This window comes from Callorhinchus milii, unplaced genomic scaffold (assembly GCF_018977255.1).
Source record: "Callorhinchus milii isolate IMCB2004 unplaced genomic scaffold, IMCB_Cmil_1.0 Scaffold32, whole genome shotgun sequence".
In the NCBI taxonomy this organism is placed as follows: domain Eukaryota; kingdom Metazoa; phylum Chordata; class Chondrichthyes; order Chimaeriformes; family Callorhinchidae; genus Callorhinchus; species Callorhinchus milii.
Window position 1 is genome coordinate 1,636,097 of NW_024704773.1, and position 26,452 is coordinate 1,662,548.

The following is a 26,452-nucleotide window of genomic DNA, read 5'->3' on the forward strand; positions in this document are numbered from 1 at the left end:
AGGAACTTGGGTAGGAACTCGAATCCAGACCTTTCCGATATTCATGACTATTTTCATTTTTACACATATAAATACTCAGACCAAAATTAAGGACAGACGAATTTATCAGTGGATTGGTCAGATGCATTGCAGCACATAAGTTTCAAAAGAAGGTCGAAAATTGCTGAATACTCCAGTGAACAATCAAATGCAAGGATTATTATTATTATTATTATTATTATTTATGCGGTTTAGCTGGTTAGACTCTAGCAGTACCCCAGGGTACAGTTTGGGGCGCCCAAGCCATGGCACTTACCAACTTGCACCTAATACTTTCCAGTATTATGGTAAACAGGATGCTTCCATCCAGGGAGAGCGTGCATTCCATTCCAATAGATATCTCAGGAATTTCCATGTGTTGGTGGGATGCATGAAATTCTTAGGTTGGTTTGGATACTCTTAAGCATGGTGATAGGTTTTCCGCATAAGTTAAACACTCGACTGACCCCCACATTCCAAAAACAGATTTAACTCTGAATTGGGGGCATGAAAATGATGTGGAGTCCTGTAGCTCAGTGGTAAGAGCACTCGCTTTGTAAGCGAGACACCTGGGTTCAATTCCAGGCAGGGCGAAACCTTGGGCAAGTTTCCTTACTCCACACACCTAATAATAATAATAATCCCTCCAAAATCAAAAACAATGATAAATTGGTCATTTTCAATCCACGACTGTTTGTGGGACATTGCTGTGCGCAATTGGCTGCCGCGTTCGCCCACAAGTATACAGTCAATTCACTTTACAGTGTGTTCTGTGAAGCGCTTTGGGACGTTCTCCCGACATGAAAAGCGCTATATCAAATGCAAGGATTATTATTATATTATTTATTATGTAGGGATTGAACCCACAGCCACTGACTCAAAGGTGAGAGTGATACCAACTCAACCAAGTGACCATCTGATTCTCTTACTGGTCAGTCCATCCATGGGATATGTATAGATTTCTGGCCCTTATTGTGTAACCTGCGCATAATAATATACTTTTGGAGGGAGATAGTCCTGTGATTGTTAAATAGTCCAGGCGTGGAGACGCCATTTCAAAATCTCCCGCCTGAACCAGTGACCAAAACTCCCTGTGTAATGTCATTTCCACAAAACAGTTTTTGTATTAATGGAATCAGGTCTAGTACAGTCTTTAATATTATCTCCTTCCCTTCCTTTCTCTTCTCCCTGTAAAATTCTCTGTGTTATTTTCCTGGTTGGATAACCTGGTAAATAACACAATGAGTGCCCTGCCCTGTCTCTCCTCTTTGCTCTGTCTCCTCTAGCACCCACTGTCTCCATGCCTACGGGTTTATTATGCTTCGCTATTGGCTTTGCCTCCAGTCTCAGTGTGCGCATTTTATCTGCCGCCCCCGACCCAAGCTGCTCTCTCCCAAAATGCCCCCATCCCTGTCCTCTCCCGCTCTGTCCTTCTCTTCTTCCATCCTCCTCACCTCGTATCCCATTTGATCAACTGTCCCCTCTGTATCACCCTAGAAAATATCAGTTCTCTTCAACCAAGCTCTTGTTGATGGAAAGATTGACACCCTCGCCCTCACAGAACCTGGATCACCCCAGGCAACACCTTCCCCCTGACTGAGAACACACCACCTGGCTGGCTTCCACTATACCCCCTCAACCTAACTGATGGCGGTGTGGCTCATCTCCAGGTCCTCACTTACCTTATCCCCCTACTCCTCTGGTTCCTTCCCCTCCTTCAAGCACCTTACCCTCTACCATCCCTCCTATCTTTCCCTGAAATTTTCATTGTTTTTCATTCCACCCAAATCCTCCCTGCCTCTGACATCTCTATCCTTCTAGCTTCCCTTTGCTTCTTTTCTGAATGCCTTCTCATCCTAGGCAACTTCAACCTGCACTTCACCCCTCTTGCTCTATCTTGCTGACCTCCTCCCTTTTACCTCCTCTCTTCTCACAACCTTGCCCTCCACATCCACTCTGCTACCCACGTCCATGGCCACACGCTTGATCTGGTGATTACGCTGGGCCTCAGCATCTCGGACACCACCATCACCGACTCAGACATTACCATCACCAACAAAGCCACCTCGGACCATTACTTCATCTCTCTTAACTACTCAATCCCTTTCCCACCACCACCCAACCCACCTCCATCTCCTACTACTCCTGGAAAAAAATCTTCCTATCCCCCCTCTTCACTGCCTTGGAGTCATCTGAACTCCTCTCCCTCTGGGCTTCCTCCCGCAATGACTATACCAGCCACCTCAGCTCCCTCAAGGCACAGGTGTATGGCGCTGAACCCACCTGACTGAAACTTAACAGTCCACTCCCTCTGCTCGGCAGGCTCTGGCCTGCTCCACGTCCCATGCCCAGCCCTTCCATCTATCGGCAGTTGGGCCTTCAGCCTCTCTGCCCCCACCCTTTGGAACTCCATCCTGCCGTCCCTTCTCCTTACTCCCTTGCCTCCTTCAAGGCACGTCTCAAGATCCTCCTCTTTGACCGCGCCTTTGGACACCCTCCGACCCCTACCCTCCCTGCCCTCCACCCCCCGATTCCAACCCACTGCTCGGGTCTAAATCCCTGACTGTGCAGCGCCTTGGGGCGTCCTCCTGGCATGAAAAGTGCCAAAAAAATGTAGTTGTTGTTATTCCTGTTAGGATGTTTTTCAAGTTAGCACCCAGTAAGTGAAGGAGCTAGGTAAGAGAAAGCTACCCTGACATAACAGAGTATCAATGAACACTTCACACACAAAATAATTTCCATTAGGAATAATCAAAAAATAAATTCAACATTCGGTTTCTGGATCCAATTGAGTATTACTAATGGAATGATCTATGAGCTTGGTAATTTTTCTTTCCACCAGTAACTTACACCTACGCTATTCATAAATTATTCCTCTATTTCTACTGATCGAGCTTTATGACTGTGCTGCAACTGCAAACTCTTTGCTATACATCTTGAATTCAGTCATTCTCATCAGTTTTATTGCTTGAAGGGAGAACAAATCTGGTAAAGCTAGCAGGTGAACAAAAGATTCAGATTAACAGTCTATGCAAAAAAGGACCCAGGAACATTCTGCACCTGACAGCTGCCTTAATGTCAAAGATCTGCACCAAGACATTCAGCTAGCTTATCTACTAGCCCAGGTAGTTTAACTTGTGTACAGCTTGCAATGCAATGGTGGCAACATTTGCCCAGTGCTGATTACATAGAGTGTAATATGCATGGAAACAGGCTATTTTTCCCAACTCGTCCGTGCCAGTATCAATACTCCACAAAAACCTCTACCCCTGATATTCCCTCTTCTACACCTGTCTGCTCCCTTCTCCCTCATGTGTGCACCATGACTGCTCTTAAATATATTGATGCATTTTGCTTAGATTTGCTCATTTAGAAAGAGCTGAATGAGTATCTGCTTGAGAACACTACTGGGGGCTGGGAGGGAATTCAAGACAAATGGGGGGGAAATGCAAGCACACAGGCACCAGTCAATGTGTTAATTTTCATCAGGTCACTTTGTTTCATAATGTTATGTTAATTAGCACCATCATAATTTTCAATTTTTTGTATTTTAAGTCTGATTTATGCAGTCAAATAATAATAATCCTTACATTTGATATACAGCATATAAAAAAAACATATACAGGTGTTCAAGACATCTCAAAGCGCTTCACAGAATATACTGTAAAGTGAATTGACTGTATATTTTATGGGCGATTTCTGCAGTAAAGGCCAGGCAGAAATGTAGAAGATGATTCAACAAATCTTCATTTCAAGACAGGGAAGGGGAAGGTGCATTTGGGCCTTGAGAGAAGCAAAAATCAAATGTTAATAATCCTTACATTTTGTATAGCGCCTTTCACATCGGGAGGACTTCCCAAAGCATTTTACTGTAAAGTGATGTGACTGCGTGTGTTTTGTGGGCGAACACAGCAGCCAAGTTGCCCACAGCATTGTCCCACAACAGACTTGAAGTGAATGACCAATTTTTGGGGGGGATTGTTGGTCAAAATAGGAGATATGCAGATGACCAATGATCACAGCAATGACTTTTGCATAAATGAAGAAGAAAGATTAAGGGAGAGGGGATTAAAAGGGTTGGAGACTCATGTGGAGTGTAAACAAATGCATGGACTAGTTGGGCAAAATGTCTGTTTCCGTGCTGTCATGTTCTGTGGAATTCTATGTAATTCAATATTCTTGATACCACATGCAAAGTAATCACTATCTTTCCCAAACCCTGAATCATATTACACCATTCAACAAAGCTAATTACTAAAACACCAAGCAAAGCTGACATCAAGTTGTCAGAACCCTTGTTATAACATAGCAGTGTGTCTTGTTCATTGAATCAACAGCAGCAATACCACTCATAAAACCATTCAGGTAAAGTTACAACATCCAGCTTCAAATGCTTAATAATAGTGCAGGAGCTTTCACCGCAAAGCACGATTGATTTTCTAATCATATTTTCTGATTGTTCTGTGAACAACTGATTCACAGCTACACTTTTTGGCATTGTGTAAAGCTGCAGTTGATAACAGTACTGATATGACAGGATTTATTTTTGGTCAGCCAAGTATGTCTGACACATATGAAAACCCATCACTATTCAAAAAGAGAAAGGAGTTTCTTCAGGTGTCTTGGCCAACAATCCCTCAGATAAAATTGATCATTCACTTACCCTGGCTGCTTCATGGATATTGTGGATTCCTGTAACATATTGATCGGAGCACTCGCCTTGCAAGTAAGAGGCCCCTGACGAATAAAATTATTAGGATGGCTGAATATTCAGGAAGTTTTATTTGATTGATTTTAGAGATTAGGAGATATCTTGGAGATCAGAATGTTTCCAGAGTAGACAAAGGGGGCAAAGTAAAACTGCCATGAAGTTGCAGGCAGGGCATGCTCTGTGGAAGGAGTGGTTTTTGATGGGTTGAACTGTCAGGTCTTGTTCCATGTTTTCCTATGCCAAGTAATAAAAATAATAATCATTGCATTTAATATAGCGCCTTATCATGTCATTGAGACGTCTCAAAACGCTTCACAGAATATATTGTAAAATGAATTCACTGTATACTTTGTGGGTGAAACACAGCAGCCAATTGCTCACAGTAGTGGCCCACAAACAGTCGTGGAGTGGGTGACCCAAATTTTTATATAAGGTATGACTGAAGCAAACTAATTTATTCTGTTCCTCTTGTTGCCAGAATGGATTCAAGTGCTGGACTGGTTCAGCATATAATAAAAATGGTCTCCTGATTTCTCTTTCCTCTGTATGTAGGGGCAAGCTCTCGAACAGGCTATCATAAGCCAGAAGCCACAGCTGGAGAAATTGATTGCAACAACAGCCCACGAGCGAATGCCCTGGTTCCACGGGAAGAAATCTCGTGAAGATAGTGAAGCCTGCATGCTCAGAGGCCCCAGGACTAATGGAAAATTTCTGTGAGTGAAATGTTCATTTTTCCCAAAGAACGTATGGAGGAGTATTACACCATTGTCAACCTAATCTCCTGGGTCTCTGTCCTAACTTGCAAACAAATTTCAATCCGTTCAAAATACGTTTCAATTTGACAGTTAATAAGAGATTGAACGATCCAGCAATAAACTTCAATTTCTGCCAAGCCAGGGTTATATTAAAGTGGTGGTAATGTGCTGAGTGTCCCAACAGACCAGTTCAAAAATGCAGCAAGTCTGATCATTTTCCCAGGATCCATTGAACACAAAGGGCAGAGTGCTACAAAAGTTATTAGAATTTTGTCTGTATAAATTAGCTTTTTTTTAAATATACCTTTGGTTTGTCACTTGATATAATAGTGGGTGTGGCGATGGTAAGTAATTATTATCGTGTGAGATGTCTTAAACCAAAACCCAACAATTCTTTAACAACCAACAGCACAACTAAATGTAGACAGCACCAATGGTAGCAACACGGGTTCACAACCTTATCCTCAGCTCGACTCCACTTAGCATCAAAATGCACCATTTTTATATGGCTCTGAGATTGCTTTCCTGACCCCCTTCTCCTCACTCTCTGACAAGATCCCCTGCAGGACGGGTGCTTCTTCGGACCACTGGCTGACTCTGTGGCTAGAAGTTGTTGATGCTCCTTGCTGTCTCTACTTCAAACCCTCCGCCTTGCCCCCTCCCTTCCCACCTTCAAAGACAGGAGGGAGGGCGTAAGCCAGCGGGTAAAGAAATATTTATTTGTGTCCGCCCAGAAATTGTTCTTTGTAACCCTGAACCTGTACCTTGTCATTCTGCTGCTTTGGTGTATCTGAAAGTCCACCAGTTCTGCATTGATGGGGCGTCAAAATTGCAATGTGATACTCTCATTGGTAATAATATCACATCAATTTCGACATTCAGTGTCCAATGTAAAACATTTTACTGCTGGACATAAAATGAAGGAAGCAGCTGCTGGTTAGTCAACACAAGGGCTTGAAGTCTTAGCACTGGAGGTAAAATGACAATTGGCTCAACCAGCTCTTTCAAAAAAAGGAACTTTAGTGGTTCTAAAATTTCTGACAAAGCCTATCTTGGAGGCTAGTGGTTTCACAGCGTAACAAAATCAACACCTGAACTTCGTGCATTGACCTGTCGTTTAGTGGCAGACAACTGGTGGCATGATGCAATGGTCATAGTGCACCATTTTTAAACTGCAATTACATTGCTGAACCACTTCAACTGAAGGCAGCTTTGTGGCATTGCAAACTGTTGGTGATGATTGAGTAACAGTTAAATTGGTTAAATCTGGTAAAAACAGAGGTTGATATTGTTCTGTCCCCCGCCTGCCTCCTCACACTATTTATAGTGACTTGAGCAAGAGGTAAAAGGTCCATGCTACCCATAAAGTTCCTTATTCCTCAAATTCTGTGGGGATTTCAGGCCACAAATTTTTCCCTGCTCATATAGCTCAAATTATTAAACCTTATTTCTCTTGAAATTGAAGATCACAAGGTTTTCTTAGAATTTTTTTAATTCAGCTTATTTCCACAGCTCTTAAGTGGTTTTTTTTGGTCAGCTGTTGTGTCTGACACGTACATTAACCCATCACAATGCTTTAGAAATAGAGTATCCAAACAAAACTGCTGTCATCAGCAGGGCCCTGGAATACTGTGGACTCGTCTAGCTCAGGAACTGAAATATCGAGACCACCAAAGAGGGTGGGCTCAATTTCGACATTTCATTACCAAACATGTCACCTTGAAGCCAGTTCAGATCCAAGGAGATATCGCTTAACTCCCCACCAAGGAGGATAAACAGTTCGTAAACAGAATCGGCTTCCAAATTAATTCTGAAATTAAGAATTTTGAACACGTCTGTGAGATCTTAAATTTCAAGACAAAATAGTCCTATAAACTAAGACTAGCCAGTAGCTTTATTCCTTTTCCCCTCTACTGAGGTATTGCTGCATGGGTTCAATTGGTGGTATTCTTGCCTCTCGTCCAGATATTTGTGGTTTCAAGCGCCACGTCAAAGACTTGAGCTCACAAACCAGACTGACAACGCAATGGAGGAGGAGGGAAGAGGCGAGATTTGTGGATCTTGCTTACGCATAAAACAGCTGTCACATTTGCCTACAAAAATAGTCAGTGCATTTGACAATATTTATTTGAAGAGCTTGGAAACTTTTCAATGTAAAAGGCATTATAAAATTCAGAAGTTCTTTTATCTTTTTTGGATTTGCGTTGAAGTGGTAAATTGGACTGATAACTAGACTCATGGATAATTGGAGTGTGAATGAATTTGATCCGATTCGTGATACTAAGTCATTGTTGTCATATTCCTGCACCCTCTCTAACTTAATAATTTGGTCTACATTGGTGGCACAGCTTTTGCAAGCAATGGACAGTTTGTTTTTGACATTTAATGTTAATGGTTGACCATGCATTTACTTGTCCACCTGCTGACTTTCAGTCATGTCTAGGTTTCCCTTCCACACCGTCCCTGTTTGCTAAGTGTCAGCCCTGATTGATCCAAATCCCCCTCCTCCAGAAATTTCACCCGAAACCACAAAAATGGTTTTGACAGGACTTACAGAATTTTGCCAAACAACAATGAAGGGCCACTGGAAAGACTTTAACCCAATTATCTCTCTCAGGTAATCAATGGCCTGCTGTGAAGTTCTAGCATTTATGTTATTATTTCAGTTTTCAAGTATTGTTTTTTAAATTATGTGCCCGGTTATATTGGGAGTTAAAAGGGTCATCTCATCAGAAATTGAACTGCAATAGCATTAATGGATTGTTTCTAGGGGACCCCCAAAAAATATGTTTCAACAGTAAAGAGTCTCAAAAGGGAACAAGTCTCATTTCTGGAAAGGAAAATTATTCATTGATATTACATGAAGGGATAGATGTTAAATCTTAGGAAGTTGAATGTGTAGCTAGATGGATATTGATCTACATTTGTCTGATGTTGCCATTACCTTATGGAGATGACTGAAAAAATGGGTGACAGGTACCACACCATTGACCAAATTATCATTGCAATGTTTCTTCTTTCTAGAATAAGAGATCGTGATAGCAATGGTTCGTACGCCCTTTGCTTGCTCCATGAGGGTAAACCATACCATTACCGGATTGACAGGGACAAAACAGGCAAGCTTTCCATTCAGGATGGGAAAAAGTTTGACACCCTTTGGCAGGTAGAATAATTCATTAACGGAAAATTACTGTATTTGGATGTTCAATTGCAATGTTGATATTTTATCAATATGTCCGCTAGGGAAAACCCTTCTGGTTGAACTGGCTAATGGCTGTCATTATTCTCATGCATTAATACATGTTTTAGTTCTAGTTTGAAGTACAACACTCTCGTTCACGTTCGATACAGGGGCAGTCCTGCTTTCCAGTATTTAATGATTCCAGAAACTATTTGAAATACCATAACTGTTCCAATCTATTCCACAGGTTCCTCCAGACTGTTTACTTGTACTGTATGGGGGAAATAGAAAAACATAATCCCACTTTCCACATTTTCCCCTCTATACCTTAAAGTATTATTACTGCTTGTTTGCTATTCCTGAGCATTTACTTATCACGACGTCCGATGCCGAGCAAGGGACGAGGGAAGTGAACATAGGTATTGTTGAAGAAGTAAGTTTTAAGACAGGATTTAAAGGGTGAAGTGAGGTGGAAAGGTAAAATAAGTGAGTTCCAGAATTTATGTGTCAAAGAAACTGAAAGTTTAACCTTCAGGATTATGGCATGGTGGACGCAAAGAAGGCCCAAGTTAATGAAGCCATCAACCCTAAAATTAAAGCAATGTAACACAATTATAACTCTTCTCAATCTCTGCTGCCACTGTGATTTTCTAGGCTCTGACAGTACTTTGGCATTTTCAGCAGAGTACCGTATCTGTTGACTGCCAAGATCTTGTTCACTCTGGGAAAGTCACAATATTGATTGGATAAATTGGGTTGTCCACAGTAACACCAGAAATCAATGAAGTGCTTGATCAGCTCATTGCACTCAAGTAATTGAATTATTGGCATTGGAATAATTTGTTAATTAACCCTTCATACCACATTTTAGTTGACCTTTAAGACCAGTAATATTATAACTGTGGTTTAGCATTTGCAAATCCCAATCAACTCAGTGCAAACTTAAGACTCTCCACATTCAATCATTTTAGGAGGTGAAATCATTTTCATAATATCTGTCATCTTTAAAACATGATTCTGGGTTAATGTGCCTGTCAGTGGCACAGACAGTTAGTTTGAGAGGGAGTGTGTGTGTGTGGGGGGGGTGGGAGAAAGGTCATTCCAAGCTGTCCTGCTGCCTCTTTCATTGGCCAGAAGAGTGGTAGAGTCAGTAGGGGTCAGGTGGGCTCATTAGCCCCAATCACTTTGAAATTGGCCAAAAGTCACCCCAAACTGCCTCACTTATAATGTTCTGACCTCCAGCAACCCTACCACCCCAACCAATCCCTCTGCTTATAGAGCCTGTTTCATGTCCCCTGTCCAAGCTGCCCTACTGTCAGTGGGTGAGCTTTCAAACATTCTGTCTGCACTCCATAAAACTCTGGCATTACTGCATCTCCCCCTCCACACCTTTGTAGCTCTTCTTAAAACCTTTCCTTTTGACTGCTCTTCCCCCCCTCCCCCACCCCAGGTTGGGCTCTTAGTTGGCTCTGTCAGGCACCTTGAGACATCTGCCCAAGTTGATTTATACTTGGAGGAGACCAGGGAGAAGATGCTATATTAACATAAAATTGTTGTTGCTGTGCTACCAGAGAGGGGGAGCTGATTGGAAGCCTGATATCTTGCCCTGTGGAAATAGGTAAAATTTTTATAATATTCAGGCCATTTTTCTACAGCTCCCAGTGACTAATTTCAGTGTCATTGATCTAAGGCATGTCACTTACTCTCTAGACCCAAGCTGATGTATGGTAATTATATGCTAATACAAACTTACAAAATAAAAACTTTTAAAAATAGAAAACAATGCACTGGCCAATATGACTCAGTCACATAGACCAAAAAGATTCCAGATCCAGTCGCTGTGTGCTGAATTAGCTGATTCTCAACTGGGTGTCAGTATATGGGTTACAATTAGCTTTGGCATCCCTGGGCGCGGGAGGGAATAATTAGCCAGGATTCCTTTGCCTGAATGGTATCTAGTTCTGCTGGTAGGATGCAACTGTTTGAATGTTGGATGAGAATTAGTCAGTCTGACCCATAAATAGCTTATTGACACTGTGTAGCCTTGCACATAAAAAATGGCCACTTGGGTACGCAACTGGCTGGTCCCATGAAACTATTCCCCAGCAAGATTTAGCTCCTTTAGGGGAGGAGGCAAAATAATTGCACCACAAATAATTCACCACCAAGTAGTAAGCAACAAATGATAAATCCCTTGGAGAAATAATTCAGTTTGGATAAATTGGAATCAGAAAATGTTTTATGCCTCTCTTGAGACATGGGAACTGTGTGCAGGCAACACAAAAAAGTTTTTGTTTTTTTCATGTATTGCACAGCCTTATTGGCATGCCTGTATATTGTTTTATGTTTCATTCAGTAAAATTCTGCAGCATATCTTTTGAAGTTTATTTTACAGGATTTCTTAATGGGATCCCTTAATAAGGAACCTGAGTTATATAAATCAGAATTTGTTCTTGTAACTGGATGTATGTCTCACTGACCTGCAGGAACTCTGCTCTGCTATAATATGCATCCGGAGTAAATTTCCCATGCATCAATGGGAATTCGAAAAGGATTCCTAAATAAAGATTCATGTGAAATACTGCAAATTAAACAACAAAAACAAATTACATTTATACAGCACCTTTCACGTCACCAAGGCGCTGCAAAGTCAGGAAACCTGTACACTTCAGAGCAAAAAAAGGATAGAAGACATTGGTTTCTTGACAACCGCTGTAAAAAGAAAAATCTCGTAGCCCTTGGAAACATTAACACTCAACTGAATTCAGTTCCTTGAATGTGCTGGCAACCTATCAATAGGCAGTGGTAGCTGAAATAGTAAATAAAGAAAAATACTCATTGGTCAAACAGATTAAAGTACCCTTGACAAATGAGAGGTTCCAACTTGTCATTTTGTTTCTAATACACAAATAATAATTTATATGTGAGTTTGGCTTGAGCCACAACATTAACAGTCAATGTAGCTAACCTAATAAAAGAAAGTGGCAGAATGTAATTCAGTGCCGTGCTGGTAAGATTGAAGAGACATGACTGATGGACTGCTGTCCAGCAGCTGAATTTTAGTTGTTTGTGTTGCAGACGGTTCTGCTTCATTCCCATTTGACAGACAGCTCCAATTCTGTCTCCCCATAATGCCATGCCTGTTGGTCACACTTGACTGGCATTGCAAACTTCTCCAATTGGATTTAATAAGGGATCTTATTTTAGGAAGGCCATCTTCCTCTACTCATTTAATTGTATTAAAAAAAATGATGGCTGCACAAGTATGACTCTTAATGAAAGTTCCCTATTTTCATAAAGATCTGGTGTCAACCACATTGATCTTAAAAATGTGAACATGTCATTGATATATCCAATTTATACATATCATTTAGTTTATTGATTCAGTTTAGGTTGTAATTGTGGTTGAACTGGCAGGAGGTGTGCAGCAGATTGAAGGCTTTAATGAACCAATTTATTGGGAGGAGGTGGACTCTGCACTATGGCACTTGCTAATGATAAGGCAGCAGGTGTGGACAGTGTTAATGCTGAGTTCATTTAAGATAATAATAATAATCCTTGCGTTTGATATAGCGCCTTATCATATCTTTGAGAAGTCTCAAAAAACTTCACAATTTTTTTTGTTGGAAGGATTATTACCCCCCAAAAAAGCGATCCATCAATCAACTTACCAGCAGGTTCCTACTTACTGCTAGGTAAACGAAGGCATGTGGAGTAAGGAAAGTTGCCTAAGGTTTTGCTCTGTCCCACCTGGGAATCGAATCTGGGTCCTCTCGCTTGCGAGGCGAGTGCTCTAACCAATATGCTACAAGACTCTATATCCCGCCCCCTCCCCACACATCAAACCCACCCAAACCCAACAACAAAGTTATCAACATACACAACGCACAATAATACTGGGGAGAGGAGAATGGGGGAGGCAGGTGCATGCTGGAACATCCGAGACGAGGGTGGACGGATGGTCGAGATTGGCTGACATTGTGACATACCTCTGGCTCTGGTCTGCTCCACATCCCCCGCCCTAACCATCCTACCATCGGTGGCCGGGCTTTCAGCCTCTCAGCCCCTAGGCTCTGGAACTCCATCCCCCACTGTCTTTGCCTTGCTTCCTCCCTTTCCTCCTTGAAGGCCGGTCTCAAGACCTTTCTCTTCAACCGTGCCTTCACCTCCCCTCTTGACTCTCTACCCCATCCTCGCTCTCTCCCTTTCCTCCCCTCACCCTGACCTTTTCCCCCCTGCTCGGGTCCCGACCCAACTGTCCAGCGCCTTGGGACCTCCTCCCGACGTGAAAGGCGCTCTATAAATCCAATCTTGTTGTTGTTGTACCTGTGACATTTGCTGAGGAGGTATCATATGGAGCAGGTATTCTCTCTAGCGATCCGTGACAAAGCTATCTTCTGACCTTGCCTCCCCCTCCGCCGTCCGGAAAGACAAGTTCACACCAGGCATGACCAGGAGACCACTGCTGATGTGTAGTTGGAGGGCCAAAGCAAAGCTGGACAGCACACTGTGTGTAGTCCCTGGTGCAGAGCCGACTGTGACATGGACTGCCCGAGGGGGTGATGCCTGATCACAGGCTGCTCTGAGAGAGAACAGAGAATGGTGAAGATCTTACAGATCCAAGCTAGGAACCTCCAGTTTGCCTTGGAGCTGCCCTCCGAGCTCTGATCAACAAAATTCACTCTGAGGCATGCAACCTGTCAGTGTTCAGAGTCTAATTTGTGGTTTCTATCCACAAGGAGGGTGACCCGAGTGAAACAGATAACTGAGAGGGATCCCACTGATTTCAGTGGCTCTTAAAGTGGTGTGTCAGTTAGACACTGCATGTGTATGATGCACATTAGAGGCTTGTGGGTTAATCAGGAAGGAACAGGTTGGCTTTCATTCTCCTAAGAAATGTTTGGAACAGGTTGTGGCTTTGAAGGAAATTGGAAGCTATGGGAATACAAGGCAAATCTTGGATTTTATCCAGAATGTATATTCCAGTTCCAAGATCCATGTAAGGGTTGACAGTAGACTCACTGAGCTCATCCCTCTTAAAAGAGGGGTAAGACATTGTCACCAATTTGATTTGATGTGTTCATCAACCACATGCTGGATAGCATTGAGCGGGGTCAGACTTGGTACAATTGTTCCAGGCCTTTATGACAGGATTGCAGTGCTTCTGTTTACAAATGATATTGTGATACAGCGCCTTATCACATCTTCAAGACATCTCAAAGGCCCTTCACAGAATATACTGTGAAGTGAATTGACTGTATATTATGAGGGCAAAACGCGGCAGCCAATTGGGCACAGCAGTGTTCCACAAACAGTTGTGGATTGAAGTGACCAAATTATTATTTCTTTTATTGATGGAATTTTTACTCCCAGAAAAGTGATCTGACAACCAACTGGGTTCCTACTTGCCTCTAGGTAAACAGTGGTGTGTGGGATTAAGGAAACTTGCCCAGCGTTTCGTCCTACCAGGAATCGAACCCAGGTCTCTCACTTGCAAGGCGAGTGCTCTAACCACTGAGCTACAGTAATAATAATAATAATAATAATCCTTGCATTTGATATAGCGCTTTTCACGTCGGAAGGACGTCCCAAAGTGCTTCACAGAACATACTGTAAAGTGAATTGACTGTATATTTCTGGGCGAACGCGGCAGCCAATTGCGCACAGCAATGTCCCACAAACAGTCGTAGATTGAAATGTTTTGTTTTTAGGAGAGATTACTCCACAAAGATTTGTGCTAAACATAGGAATTCTCAGTTTAGTTTGGATACTCCAAGCCTACCACCATCTTCTATCGCCAGTGGAAGAACATCTCCCCACAATCCCTCTCCACTGCCCTGGAATCCTATGAACTCCTCCCCCTCTGGCCCACCTCTCGCACCAACCCAGTTGCTGCGTTTACTCTTCTCCACAACACCCTCTCCACCACACTCCACGCCCTTGCCCCCCTCACCTCCCGAACTGCCTCCTATTCCTGATCCACACCCTGGTTCACCAGCCACCTCCGCTCGCTTAAGACCCAGGTTCGGGCTGCCGAACGCAGCTGGCTCAAATCCAGCCTAACAGTCCACCGGCACATCTGGCTGGACCTCATAAAAACCTACCGCTCCACTCTCGGCTCAGCCAAATCGTCCTTCTATTCCAGGTTAATCCTGGAGGTGAAGGGCAACACCAGGCTCCTGTTGTCTACCATCAACGGGCTCCTCCGCCCTCCCCAACATGCCTCGCAGATACTTTTCTCTGACTCTTACTGCGAGAAAATGCTGGACTTCCTCGAGTCCAAAATCAAGGGAATCTTCTCAGCTGCTACTGCCCTTCCAACTTTCACCCCCTCCCTACCCCCCATCCACACTCCAACAACTACCCATCCCTGATTCCACACCTTTGAACCTGTCACCTCCTCCTCTGTCTTCACAACCAAATAATAATCTCTTCAAAACCAAAAACAATAATAAATTGGTCATTTTCAATCTACGACTGTTTGTGGGACATTGCTGTGCGCAATTGGCTGCCGCGTTCGCCCACAAATATACAGTCAATTCACTTTACAGTGTGTTCTGTGAAGCGCTTTGGGATGTCCTCCCGACGTGAAAAGCGCTATATCAAATGCAAGGATTATTATTATTATTATTATAACCATATCCTCCATGAAGCCAACTACCTGCTCCCTGGACCCCAACCCCACCCCTCTCCTTAAATCTCAGCTCCACCTCCTTGCCCCACTACTCGCCGACATCATCAACCTCTCCCTGTCATCTGGCACTGTTCCTACCTCGCTTAAAACAGCCACTGTCACCCCCACCTTGAAGAAATTTTCCCTTGACCCATCACAGCTATCCAGCTACTGGCCATCTGGCCAGCTTGAGAGAGCCGTTGCCTCCAGCTCCGCTCTTTCCTCTCCTTTCACTCCCACTATGAACCCCTCCAATTGGGTTTCTGTGCTGCCCACAGAGCGGAAACTGCTCTGGGCAAGGTCACAAACGACATCCTGACCATGTGTGACCAGGTCTCTCTCTGCCTCCTCCTCATCCTCGACCTCTCCGCTGCCTTTGACACATTCAGTCCTCCTCCACCACCTCTCCTCCCACCTCAACCTTCAAGGTTCTGTCCTTGACTGGTTCACATCCTATCTTTCACACCGCCTCCACTTCGTCGCAGCAAACGACTTCTCCTCTAGCCCCCGCACTGTCTTGTGCGGTGTCCCTCAGGGCTCTATCCTCGGTCCCCTCCTCTTCACCCTCTACATGCTCCCCCTTGGTGACATCATCCACAGACATGAGGTAAATTTCCACATGTATGCGGATGACACCCAACTCTACCTCTCTGCCTCCACCCTGAAGTCCAGGACTACTGGCGTCCTGACCGACTGCCTGACCGACATCAAGTCCTGTATGAGGGACAACTTTCTCCAACTCAATGTCAGCAAGACCGAGGCCCTCCTGATTGGCTCACGCTAGCACCTCCGCACCTCGGGCACTGGCAGCATCAGCCTCCATGGCTGCACACTCAACCTCACAAAGCCAGTCAGGAACTTGGATGTCTTGTTTGACCCTGAACTGTCCTTTCTCCCCCACATCCGCACCATGTCCTTTCTCCCACCACCTCCGAAACATTGCCAGACTCCGCCACTGCCTCACCCCTCAGGCTGCTGAAACCCTCTCCCACGCTTTCATCACATCAAGGCTTGGTTACAGAAACTCTCTCCTCATCGGCCTTCCCAACTCTTCCCTTCAAAAGCTGTAGATCATCCAAAACGCTGCAGCTCATGTACTCTCACACACCAGGCTCCGTGACCCCATCACTCCCATCCTCGCCTGACTCCACTGGCTCCCCATCCGCCAGAGGATTGAATTCAAGATACTTGTCCTTACTTTCAAGGCCATCCATGGCCTTGCCCCCTCCTACCTATCTGACCTGTTGACTCCCTACCAACTGCCCGCTCCCTCCGTTCAGCGGGCTCTGGCCTGCTCCATGTCTCCCGCCCGACTCGCCCTACCATTGGTAGCCAGGCTTTCAGCCTCTCTGCCCCCACACTCTGGAACTCCATCCCATGGTCCCTTCATCTCGCCTCCTCCCTTGCCTTCTTCAAGGCTGGTCTCAAGACCTTTCTTTTCGATCGTGCCTTCAATCGCCCTCCCACCTCTCTGCCTTCCCTCACCCCTACCCCACTCCTCCCCATTGCTCTGGTCCCGACCCCTGACTGTCCAGCACTTTGGGACGTCCTCCTGACATGAAAGGTGCTCTATAAATGTAATTTTGTTGTTGTTGTCTTAAGAATGTTGATGGGTGTCCGTATGTGTCAGACAAACAGGTGGCCAAAAATAAAGTTTCTGCTTGGATTTGTCATCAGTGGTTACAATAACTTCTAACTCTGGAATTTCAAAGTGTTCAGGGTGTTCATAAGCCTGGGGTACTAACCCAAAATAAAAAGCCCAAATCAGGCTGTAATTATGCCGTATGAGTTATATGCCTTAAAAATTCCATACATATCCAGAATTAGCTGATAATCTGTGCCTAACATTTTTTTATCAAATACCTCAATACTAGTAAAAAAAAGATTAATTATTTGGGTGTTATTTGTGAATGTTGAAGAGTCTTAAAGAGCACAAAATATCTTTTTTTAAAAAGCCCATTGTCAGAAGTCAAAAACATATTTGAAACCTATATTTCTTTGTGTGGCTGATTCATTGTATAAAGGGAACATTTATATTCTGCCAGCTAACCCATTGTCTTATGCACCACCCTGATCGTCAGCATTTTACCTATTTTTGGGTAACTAATTGCTATTTTCACAAATAACCTAACTTGCGTCAGTCCTTTAAAATATGATAATTAATATTAATCAGTTCTTGGCAAATTCTTGGCTGCTGTCTGGTATCATCATGTAACAAGCTCCTGTGTGTATCACAAGCAAATGCATTATAACTATCTGCAATTCCTGTCAATTTACAGAGATCATCAAGACTACTCTGTTTATACTTGTTTACACTCACAGATGCGATCTCAGTCATCTATGCACTCTCAATGAGTCACTTGTTAACTGTTGTTAACTGTGGGGAAATAGCAATTGACCTACTTCTTATAAAGCTGAGTACACATATACTGTTTACATAAATACACAGACCCACACTAACCTGATGTGAATCAGTCTGATGTTTACTTCCACTAATAACTTTATTGTGGTTTATACTGTACTTTGCAAAGATTTGTCAACCAAACGGTTACAATTAGCTTTCTTTGTGGAAAAACGTTGATTACAATCACAGATCGTTTATTAACATACTGCCTCTGTGTAAGTTTCTTTCTTAATATTTTCGGAAAGCTACATTTGTTGAAGAGCCAGGATCTGTAGTTAAATGCTTCCGTGTTGCTGAAAGCGAATGTTACATGTGATGTGATAATTAGCACCGATGAAAATCCAGCACTGTCAATGTCTCAATCGATATCTTTTACATGTGAACCCCACCCCCAACCCCACCCCCTCCTGATTTTATCACAATGGAGGTGCCCAAACTGACGGCAGTCAATGAACCTGCCATCCAGAGGATCATGGCATTTCTTTCTCAAGGCATAGATTATTAACAGATATCATTTATAACCCCACCAACTCCCACAGTTACCAGGGCTATACCTCCTCCCACCCCACTTCCTGTAAAGACTCCATTCCCTTTTCCTAGTTCCTCTGCCTCCATCGCATCTGCTCTGATGATGCCACCTTTAGCACCAGAGCAGCTAAAATATCTTCCCTTTTCCTTTACCGAGGATTCCCATCCACTGTAGTAGGCAGGGCCCTTGACCGTGTCCGCCCTATCTCCCGTAACTCTGCCCTCACCCCTTCGCCCTCTTCCCAGAACCGTGATAGGGTCCCCCTAGTCCTTACCTTCCACCCCACCAGCCTCAACATCCAACAAATAATTCTCCGCCATTACCAGGACCTCCAGCGTGATCCAACCTCTAAGCATATCTTTCCCTCCCCTCTCAACATTCCAAAGGGACCGTTCCCTCTGTGACTCCCTGGTTCATTCCTCCATCCACATCTGCAGTGTTTTGCGTTTTGATGGCATTTCAGTGCTGGTTTGTGGGATACAGGCTTAACACGATTTTTTAACATCTTTTGAAGGGGCAGCAATGATTTGTTCTCATGAAATGTCTTGAGACTGAAGACAAGGGACGATGAGATGGAGCATCACTATATTTTTGTTGCTGTTGACTATGTCTTTAATTATATAAACTGTTCTTCCTAGATGGTTGATCATTACTGTCACAAGTCAGACGGGCTGCTTCGAGTTCTCACTGAGCCCTGTTCCAATCCTGATCATCCAGTTGGTATGTTATATCTCTTGCATTATAACTGTTAATGGGAGGGAGGAAACACCATAGTAATATAGTCACAGTTCCAGGCAGAAATAGACCATTTGGCAAGTTTCCTTGCTCCAAACGCCTCTGTTTACCTAGCAGTAAGTAGGAGGCTTGGAGAAAACAAATCTGAAGGGCCAAAGTCATGGATGAGAGTCTAGAGTATGGTGATGAGGTAAGCATGGCGGTGCGTGATGTTGCTGAGAGAAGGAAAGCGGACTTGGTGAAAGGAGAACCGAGGGTCAAAAATATAGAAAAGTGCACAGTGGCTGATGAGCTGGAGTAAGTCGCTAGGGATGTAGGCTGAGGCCCTGGTGAGAATCAGACATAATGACTTTGATTCACATTCAGCTGAAGGAAGTTAACGCTCATCCATAGAACCATCACCACCAACAAAATTACATTTGTAAAGCGCCATTCACGTCGGGAAGACATCCCAAGAAATTTACCAAAGAACTTTATGGCACAGAAGTCCATTCAGCCCATCATGCCTGTCCCGGTTCCATCAAGAACAATGCTTTCAGCCCCACTTATGTGCCCTTTCCCCATATCTCTGGAGCTGACTCTTTTTAAGGTATTTGTCTATGTTCCTGTTAAAGGCCAAAATGGATTGTACCTCAACTACAGCTCCCGACAGGGCATTTCATGTCCTAACTACTCTAGCCCTAAATCCAGGGCTTCATATCTGTCAGTCAATCTCTCACAAACCCCAGTGGTACTAGAGTCAAGGATAGAAACAGAGTTGGGTGTCATCCGCAAACATATGAAGGTGGACCTCATATCTGAAAATGATGTCACCAAGAGGGAGCTTGCAGACAAAAAAAAGGATAGGACCATATATAGAGCCCTGAGGAATGGTATGGGAACCAGAGAAGAAGGCACTAGAGCTTCTAGAGAGGACATCGGGTAACAGTAGAACTAGGTGGAGGAAGCAGATGTAGCTGAGCACCTATTTTTGATCTAGTAAGTCTGACTCCTGTTAATTTCTAGGTATGAACTTTGTTTCCTTTATTGAACGCCTTCAATTGTTCCTTACTCCACTGCCTGTTCTGGTGGCTTGTTCTCCAAGCCGTTCAGCCTTTTACTGAATGAATTTCTCCTGTACTTCCTATTCTATTTATCACATGCCACACAGGTTTCTTGACCGGGTGTAGATTAAGCAATGGCCATTCAAAATGTAGTTCATTTTGACAGGTAATCAAACTTTTTGCCAAAGAAGTTTGTCCATAAAATAGCCTTAGTGTGATCAATGCAACGAGAGGGGAATTACAGCAATGGATATCATCACAACAGATAATTATCATGTAGAGGGTGGGGGCACTTCTGAGACAAATGACCTCTTAACACTAATTGTATTTTGTTCGATGTGATAATCAGCACATGCACTGTATTTTTGCTCCCAAGAAGTACCAGTGAGTACTTACCCCTTTGGTGTGGTCCTGAGCCATACAAACTGGGTCCAATTGTAGTTAATTGATCTCAGCCCAGGAACCTTTGGTTACTACAATTGGCTTCAGGGTATCCTGGCTATGAGGTAAAAATACTTTCCAGGGTTGCCACCATCCAGTAACCCCGTTATTCTGTTGTGCATACATAATGATGTTGAGCAGAAATAGGATAGGGCCAATTTATTTGTCTCTTCGTGGTTGAATAACCTATTGTCTAAGATCACACATGGCTTTTCTTGGATGAGGCATCAGAGAGCTGGTGATATCTGTGGAACTGTTTTCCAGTGTGAGTGACAGATGAGAGAAAAAGGCAGAAAATAGAGGGAAAGTAACTGCATTAGATGTTAAAGGCACATACCAGATCATGAAAGGCTGCACTTTTCATCAAGACAGTTGAATTTGTGTCCAAATTAACTGATGATAAACTACTTAAACTGTAGTGCCAATGAGGAACAGTTTTTCATTTCAGAAATGTCAGGTAAAACTGGACTGAATATATGTTTGAATGCCTGTTCTTTTAGATCAAAATCCAGCCATCCTGTATTTCAAACTCATTTTGCTTGGTGCTTCAAGGTTTTTTTTTCGGGAAGTAAGGGCTAAGCCCAATGCTGGTATTTGTAGCAACTATCACTTTCCTTCCTTCCCCTGATTTTGCAAAGGACTGCACTATTAATATCATTGACATTTTCTTGTAGCATTTGCATCAGGAGTCTGCATTTTCATGGTAAACTTTCAGTGCCCTGCCAGGCTCCTTTCACTGAAAATAGAGCAATTAGAACCATCGGTGAACAACTCACAACTTAAGTATTTATTGCGGTTACAATGTGGTTGTTCCAAAAACAAGACCATACTTTGTCCCGAATATGGCTCTTGATTTGAATGGTTAATATTTCCCATGTTTTTATTCAGAAAGTATTGATGTTTCAGCACACTGTAGTTGAAGAGACATGATTTATATTTACATAATAATAATGATTCTTGCATTTGATAAAGAGCCTTATCACATCGTTGATACATCTCAAAGTGTTCACAGAATATACTATAAAGTGAATTGACTATTTTGTGGGTTAAATGCGGCAGTCAATTGCAGACAGCAGTGTCCTACAAACAATCATGGATTGAATGACCCACATTTTTTTGGATGGATTATTATGCCGGAAATTAATCCACCAATTGAATACCAACTGGGTTCCTACTTACCTGCCTAAGGTTTTGCCTTGCTTGGAAATTGAACCCGAGTCCTCTCGTTTGCGAGGCAAACGCGCTAACTACAACTACAGGATTCCACGACTACATCACCTAAATATTCAGATAGATAAAAATCGATGGTGGTTAATTCCAGTTCTAAAAAAAAATTTTTTTTTCCCAGATACATTTGGATTGATGCCAGCTCCCCCAGTTCCAAGTAACCATCCTCGGGTAAGTATGCATTTGTCACTCAAGACTAGTTAAAAACTGCACAAGTCAGAAACATCACAGAATTCATCAGGCATTGAGCTATTGGAACACATGTATCTGAAAGCTCAGGCAGAACAACCCGGAGGAATTTTGAGTGTTACTGTGATGACATTTTCATATCACTGAAAGAAAAAGCCTAATAGAAATAATCTGTGGTAAAGTAGATCACAAAGAGGCACTGTTTGTATGCGGTACTTGTCAAAAGTAATTAGGCCCCAAATTCCGTCTAATATTAGCCTGTTAAAAATGTTTCGCCTCAAACTTTAAAATGGCACAGAACTGTGTAAAAAGTCTTAAATGTAGTCTGAATCTGGAAGCCAGTTTTCTGAAGACATGAAAAGAATCTGCTTCCAAATTGAGACGGAATTGATAAATTTTCCACTATTAGTCACAATTTTACATTTTAAGGCGGAATGGCCTTAAAGGCAGCGTCTAGGTAGAATTTCAGGCCTTAATGCTTCAATTTGTTCATATGCAGGTTGTTCAACAACAACCCTTTCCCATTTTGCAACTTCTTTTTTACCATTTCTGCCTGTTTAACAAGATGCTGAATGATACGAGAAAAAAATGCAACTTGACCCTGTGATTCCTTTGCCCTCATTCTGGGCAATTTCCTTGCCTCTACTTGGCTCCTCCCATATGACCATTCTTAGAATGAATTGTATGTGGAAATTACAGGGGTGAAATCAAAACCTGAGTAAGTTTATGGCCCAATGCTCCTGGCTATTTGACCAGCGCACCCTCAATTGTTTTGGAGCATCAACCTGGACTATGAGCTCAAAGTCCCGGCACGGCTTGAACCCACAATCTTCTGACTTGGAGGTACGAGTGCCACCAACTGAGCCACTCTGACATTTTAAATTGAAGTCACTGGAAACACTCAGCAGGTCAGGCAGCATCTAGGGAGAAAGGAGAGTGAGTCAAAGTTTCGGGTCCACGAGCAGTTCTGCTGAGTGTTCCCAGTGACTTCTGTTTTTGTTTCAGATTTCCAGCATCTGCAGTAATTTGCATTTTGTTGACACTTTTTTTTGACACAGCCAGCTTGCTGTTTTCAGATGTGATAACACGATGGGTGTCCCTATTGGTCTCAACACTCATGGACTATATTGAGGTAGAAAGATCAAATGCTCTTTGCGTGCAATGAGTCCTGCGAGGAAGAATATGCATGTATGTTTGTGTGTGCTTGTATGTATGTTGGGTAAAAATGGGATTGGCTGCAATGCTCGATGGTGGTACAATCCGTTAACAGCTGCTGCCCATGGCCCCTTGACTTGGATGAGGTACCTGAATGTGGCTCCTTTATGGTAATATTCCCAAGCATGTGTTCGGAGAGGAAGGGAAACTTGGAGAACAATCCAAAAGTTCATTTTCTGAAGTTATTCGTTTCTAAAATGGTCAATATTAAATTAAACCAACAGAAATCCCCTTGTAATACAGCTACCACCTACAGCTACTTAACCTTTTATCCAAAAAAAAAGGTTGATTGCAAAACTCATGAATTCGTGTGCTTTTCAGTTTTTTAAATATATGTTGAAGTGAAACTTGTCTGGTAACAAATTATTCTGGGAACTCAGCATCTCATGATGTCAATTGTAACACATTTGATGTTATTCTGGTCTCACTGCAAGTTACAGCTTCATAGGAGCAATGAGACAATAGAACACATCCATTCACAATCTAAATATAACTATTTGTTAACATATTAAAAATATAGAAGGCTTATTATTATTAGTCAAATATAAAAATTGAGAACTGTATTTTAGCTAAACATTAATGTTAATTCCAAAGTGAAGTTTCAATTTCAGGTGGGTTTGCGTTTATTCCGGCGCTTTTTCATCTTCTCTAGATTTTAAGTATACAGACCACTGGAGATGTGCTTGTGTGGTGTGTGTGTGTGTGTGTGTGTTGAGGGAGGAAGGACGGACATTTTACTGAATGTCTGGATGAGCCAAATGACCTTCTTCTGAGCTGATAAAATGCTCTGATTCTGTGGTCAGAGATCAGAATACAGATCAATGCAATGACCAATTGCCTCCTCATCATATTCTGAACAGTTTTCTAAGTTAAAGTATAAGCCAATTGGGACCAACATATGCAGAGTGCCTGAATGAAATCCACAACTGCTCTCACAGATGTGAATCCCGTTTTTAAAAGCTTTCTAGCCAATAATAGCCAACAGTTGCTTTCTCCATAGCAACAAAGAGTATTTTAGTAACCGGAAAGGACCATTTGACACAAAAAAAATCCTTCAAAGAATCTCAACTCAATATGTTCAGCTCTCCACCATGTCTACTCCCTCCTGTCTCTTATATCTACTGATAACTTGTGCATCAATGCCCTTCCCTAAAAAAATATTACTCATGTCTTATCACCATTGAGTAACATACTTTTACAATTGAGTTATCTATTTACTCCAAAGTTCTTTATTTTTAAAGCATGGTCACGACTTGTGTTGTCTTTGTGGGGAAAAGAACCCTCCTGGATCAACTTTGCGAATTCCCTTCAGAATGTTGTAAAAGTCCATTCAGTCACCTTGAAGTCACTTTTTCCACAAAACATGGCCAAAATTTATTAACCTGCACTGGTATCTCAGATTGCTTTCCTATTCTGAGGTCTCTCAAAAGATCGGCAGTAATGCAGTACAATACTAATTTACATTTATATAGCATCTTTCACTGTTCTGTCCTTGACTGGTTCAGATCCTACCTCTCACACCGTCTCCATTTCATCTCCACGAATGGTTTCTTCTCTAGCCCCCACACCGTCTCGTGCGGTGTTCCTCAGGGCTCTGTCCTTGGTCCCCTCCTCTTCAATATCTATATGCTCCCTCTTGGTGACATCATCCACAAACATAGGGTCAACTTCTACAAGTATGCGGATGACACGCAATTGTACCTCTCTGCCTCCACCCTCGACTCCAGGACCACTGCCAGACATCAAGTCCTAGATGAGAGCTACCTTTCTCCAGGTGAACTTCAACAAGTCCGAGACCCTCCTGATTGGCTCCTGTCAGCGCCTCCGCACCTCAGGCACTGACAGCATCACCTCCATGGATGCACACTCCACTTTATTAAGCCATTCAAGAACCTTGGCATCTTGTTTGACACTCAACTATCCATTCTACCCCACATCCATGCCATGACCCGCTCTGCCTTTCCCCACCTCCGCAACATTGCCCAGCTCCACCACTGTCTCGGCGAGCTGCCGAGACCCTCATACACGCATCCATAACATCCAGGCTTGCTTATGGTAATGCCCTGCTTGTCAGCCCCCCAACTCCTCCCTGCATAGGCACCAGGCTCCAGGACCCTACCCGCCCCATCTTAGCCTGACTCCACTGGCTTCCCATCACGCAGAGGATACAGTTCAAGATCCTGGTCCACACCTTCAAAGCCCTCCATGGTCTTGCTCCCCCCTACCTCTGCGACCTCCTAACGCCCTACCAACCTGCCCGCTCCCTCCGCTCAGTGGGCTCCGGCCGGCTTCACATCCCCCACCTTGTCCTCCCCACCAAGGCAGGCAGCCCTTCAGCCACTCTGCCCCCACCCTGTGGAACTTCATCCCGCAGTTTCTCTGCCTCAACCCCTCGCTTGCCTCCTTCAAGACGCTCCTCTTCAACTGTGCCTCTGATCACCCTCCTTCCCCACCCCTGCCCTCCACCCTCCCTGATTCCCAACCCCAGCTCAGGTCTGAAACACTGACTGTCCAGGACCTTGGTATGTCCTCCCAACATGAAAGGCGCTATACAAATGCAATTTTGTTGTTCACATCAGGAAGATGTTCCAAGGTTTGGATAATGATTTTCCTACCAACATAAGCTTTAACCATTACTGCTACTAATAATCCTTGCCTTTGATATAGCACCTTATCACATCGTTGAGATGACTCAAAGTGCTTCACAGGGTATACTTATATTTTATTCTTTCCAATTCCTTATTTGTCATTTTATTGACGGTCACGATAATTTTCCACAGTAGCTCCCTCACCAGTCAACGTTCGAGATCAATACACTTCTTGACTGTTCCATTCATTAGTGTGATTTATTTTGGACAAACAAGCGGAATTGCTTTATCATTTCTTGTTCTGCTTTCTGTCATGGTCAGGAATTTCAAACTCAGTTTTAGAATGTCACTGTTCAGGGGGTGTGGGGGGGAAGACTTTGAGGAATTTGTGGACTGAAATTCTGGCCAGGGTTATGCATAACACCTTTGACAATGCATGATAATGGGGGAGAAAATCCCATGGACTAGCCAACATGGACTAGACCTGTATCTTGGTGGATAGAGCACTCGCCTCGTAAACGAGAGGACTTGGTTTTGATTCCCGGCAGGGCGAAACATTTCCTTACTCCGCATGCCTCTGTTTACTTAGCAGTAAGTAGGAACCCATTTGTTAGTCAATTGGCAAAACGCTTTTCCAGGGGTAATATTCCTTCAAAATAATTTATAAAAAATAATTTGGTCATTCAACCCATGACTGTTTGTGGGACCAGCTGTGCGTAATTGGCTTCCGCGTTTCTCCCACA

The 26,452-nt window shown here is 43.3% G+C and overlaps 1 protein-coding gene across 4 annotated transcripts in view; it reads left to right on the top strand.

Annotated features, from left to right (window-relative positions):
• syk (spleen tyrosine kinase) overlaps positions 1-26,452 on the top strand; it is a 91,430-nt gene that overhangs the window by 51,183 nt on the left and 13,795 nt on the right. For all 4 annotated transcript variants that reach the window (XM_007900029.2, XM_007900027.2, XM_007900030.2 and 1 more), the window contains exons 3-6: positions 5,282-5,442; positions 8,509-8,647; positions 18,910-18,991; positions 21,839-21,888. In XM_007900029.2, coding sequence (XP_007898220.1) covers positions 5,282-5,442; positions 8,509-8,647; positions 18,910-18,991; positions 21,839-21,888 — 432 coding nt within the window. The remainder of the gene's footprint in view (positions 1-5,281; positions 5,443-8,508; positions 8,648-18,909; positions 18,992-21,838; positions 21,889-26,452) is intronic.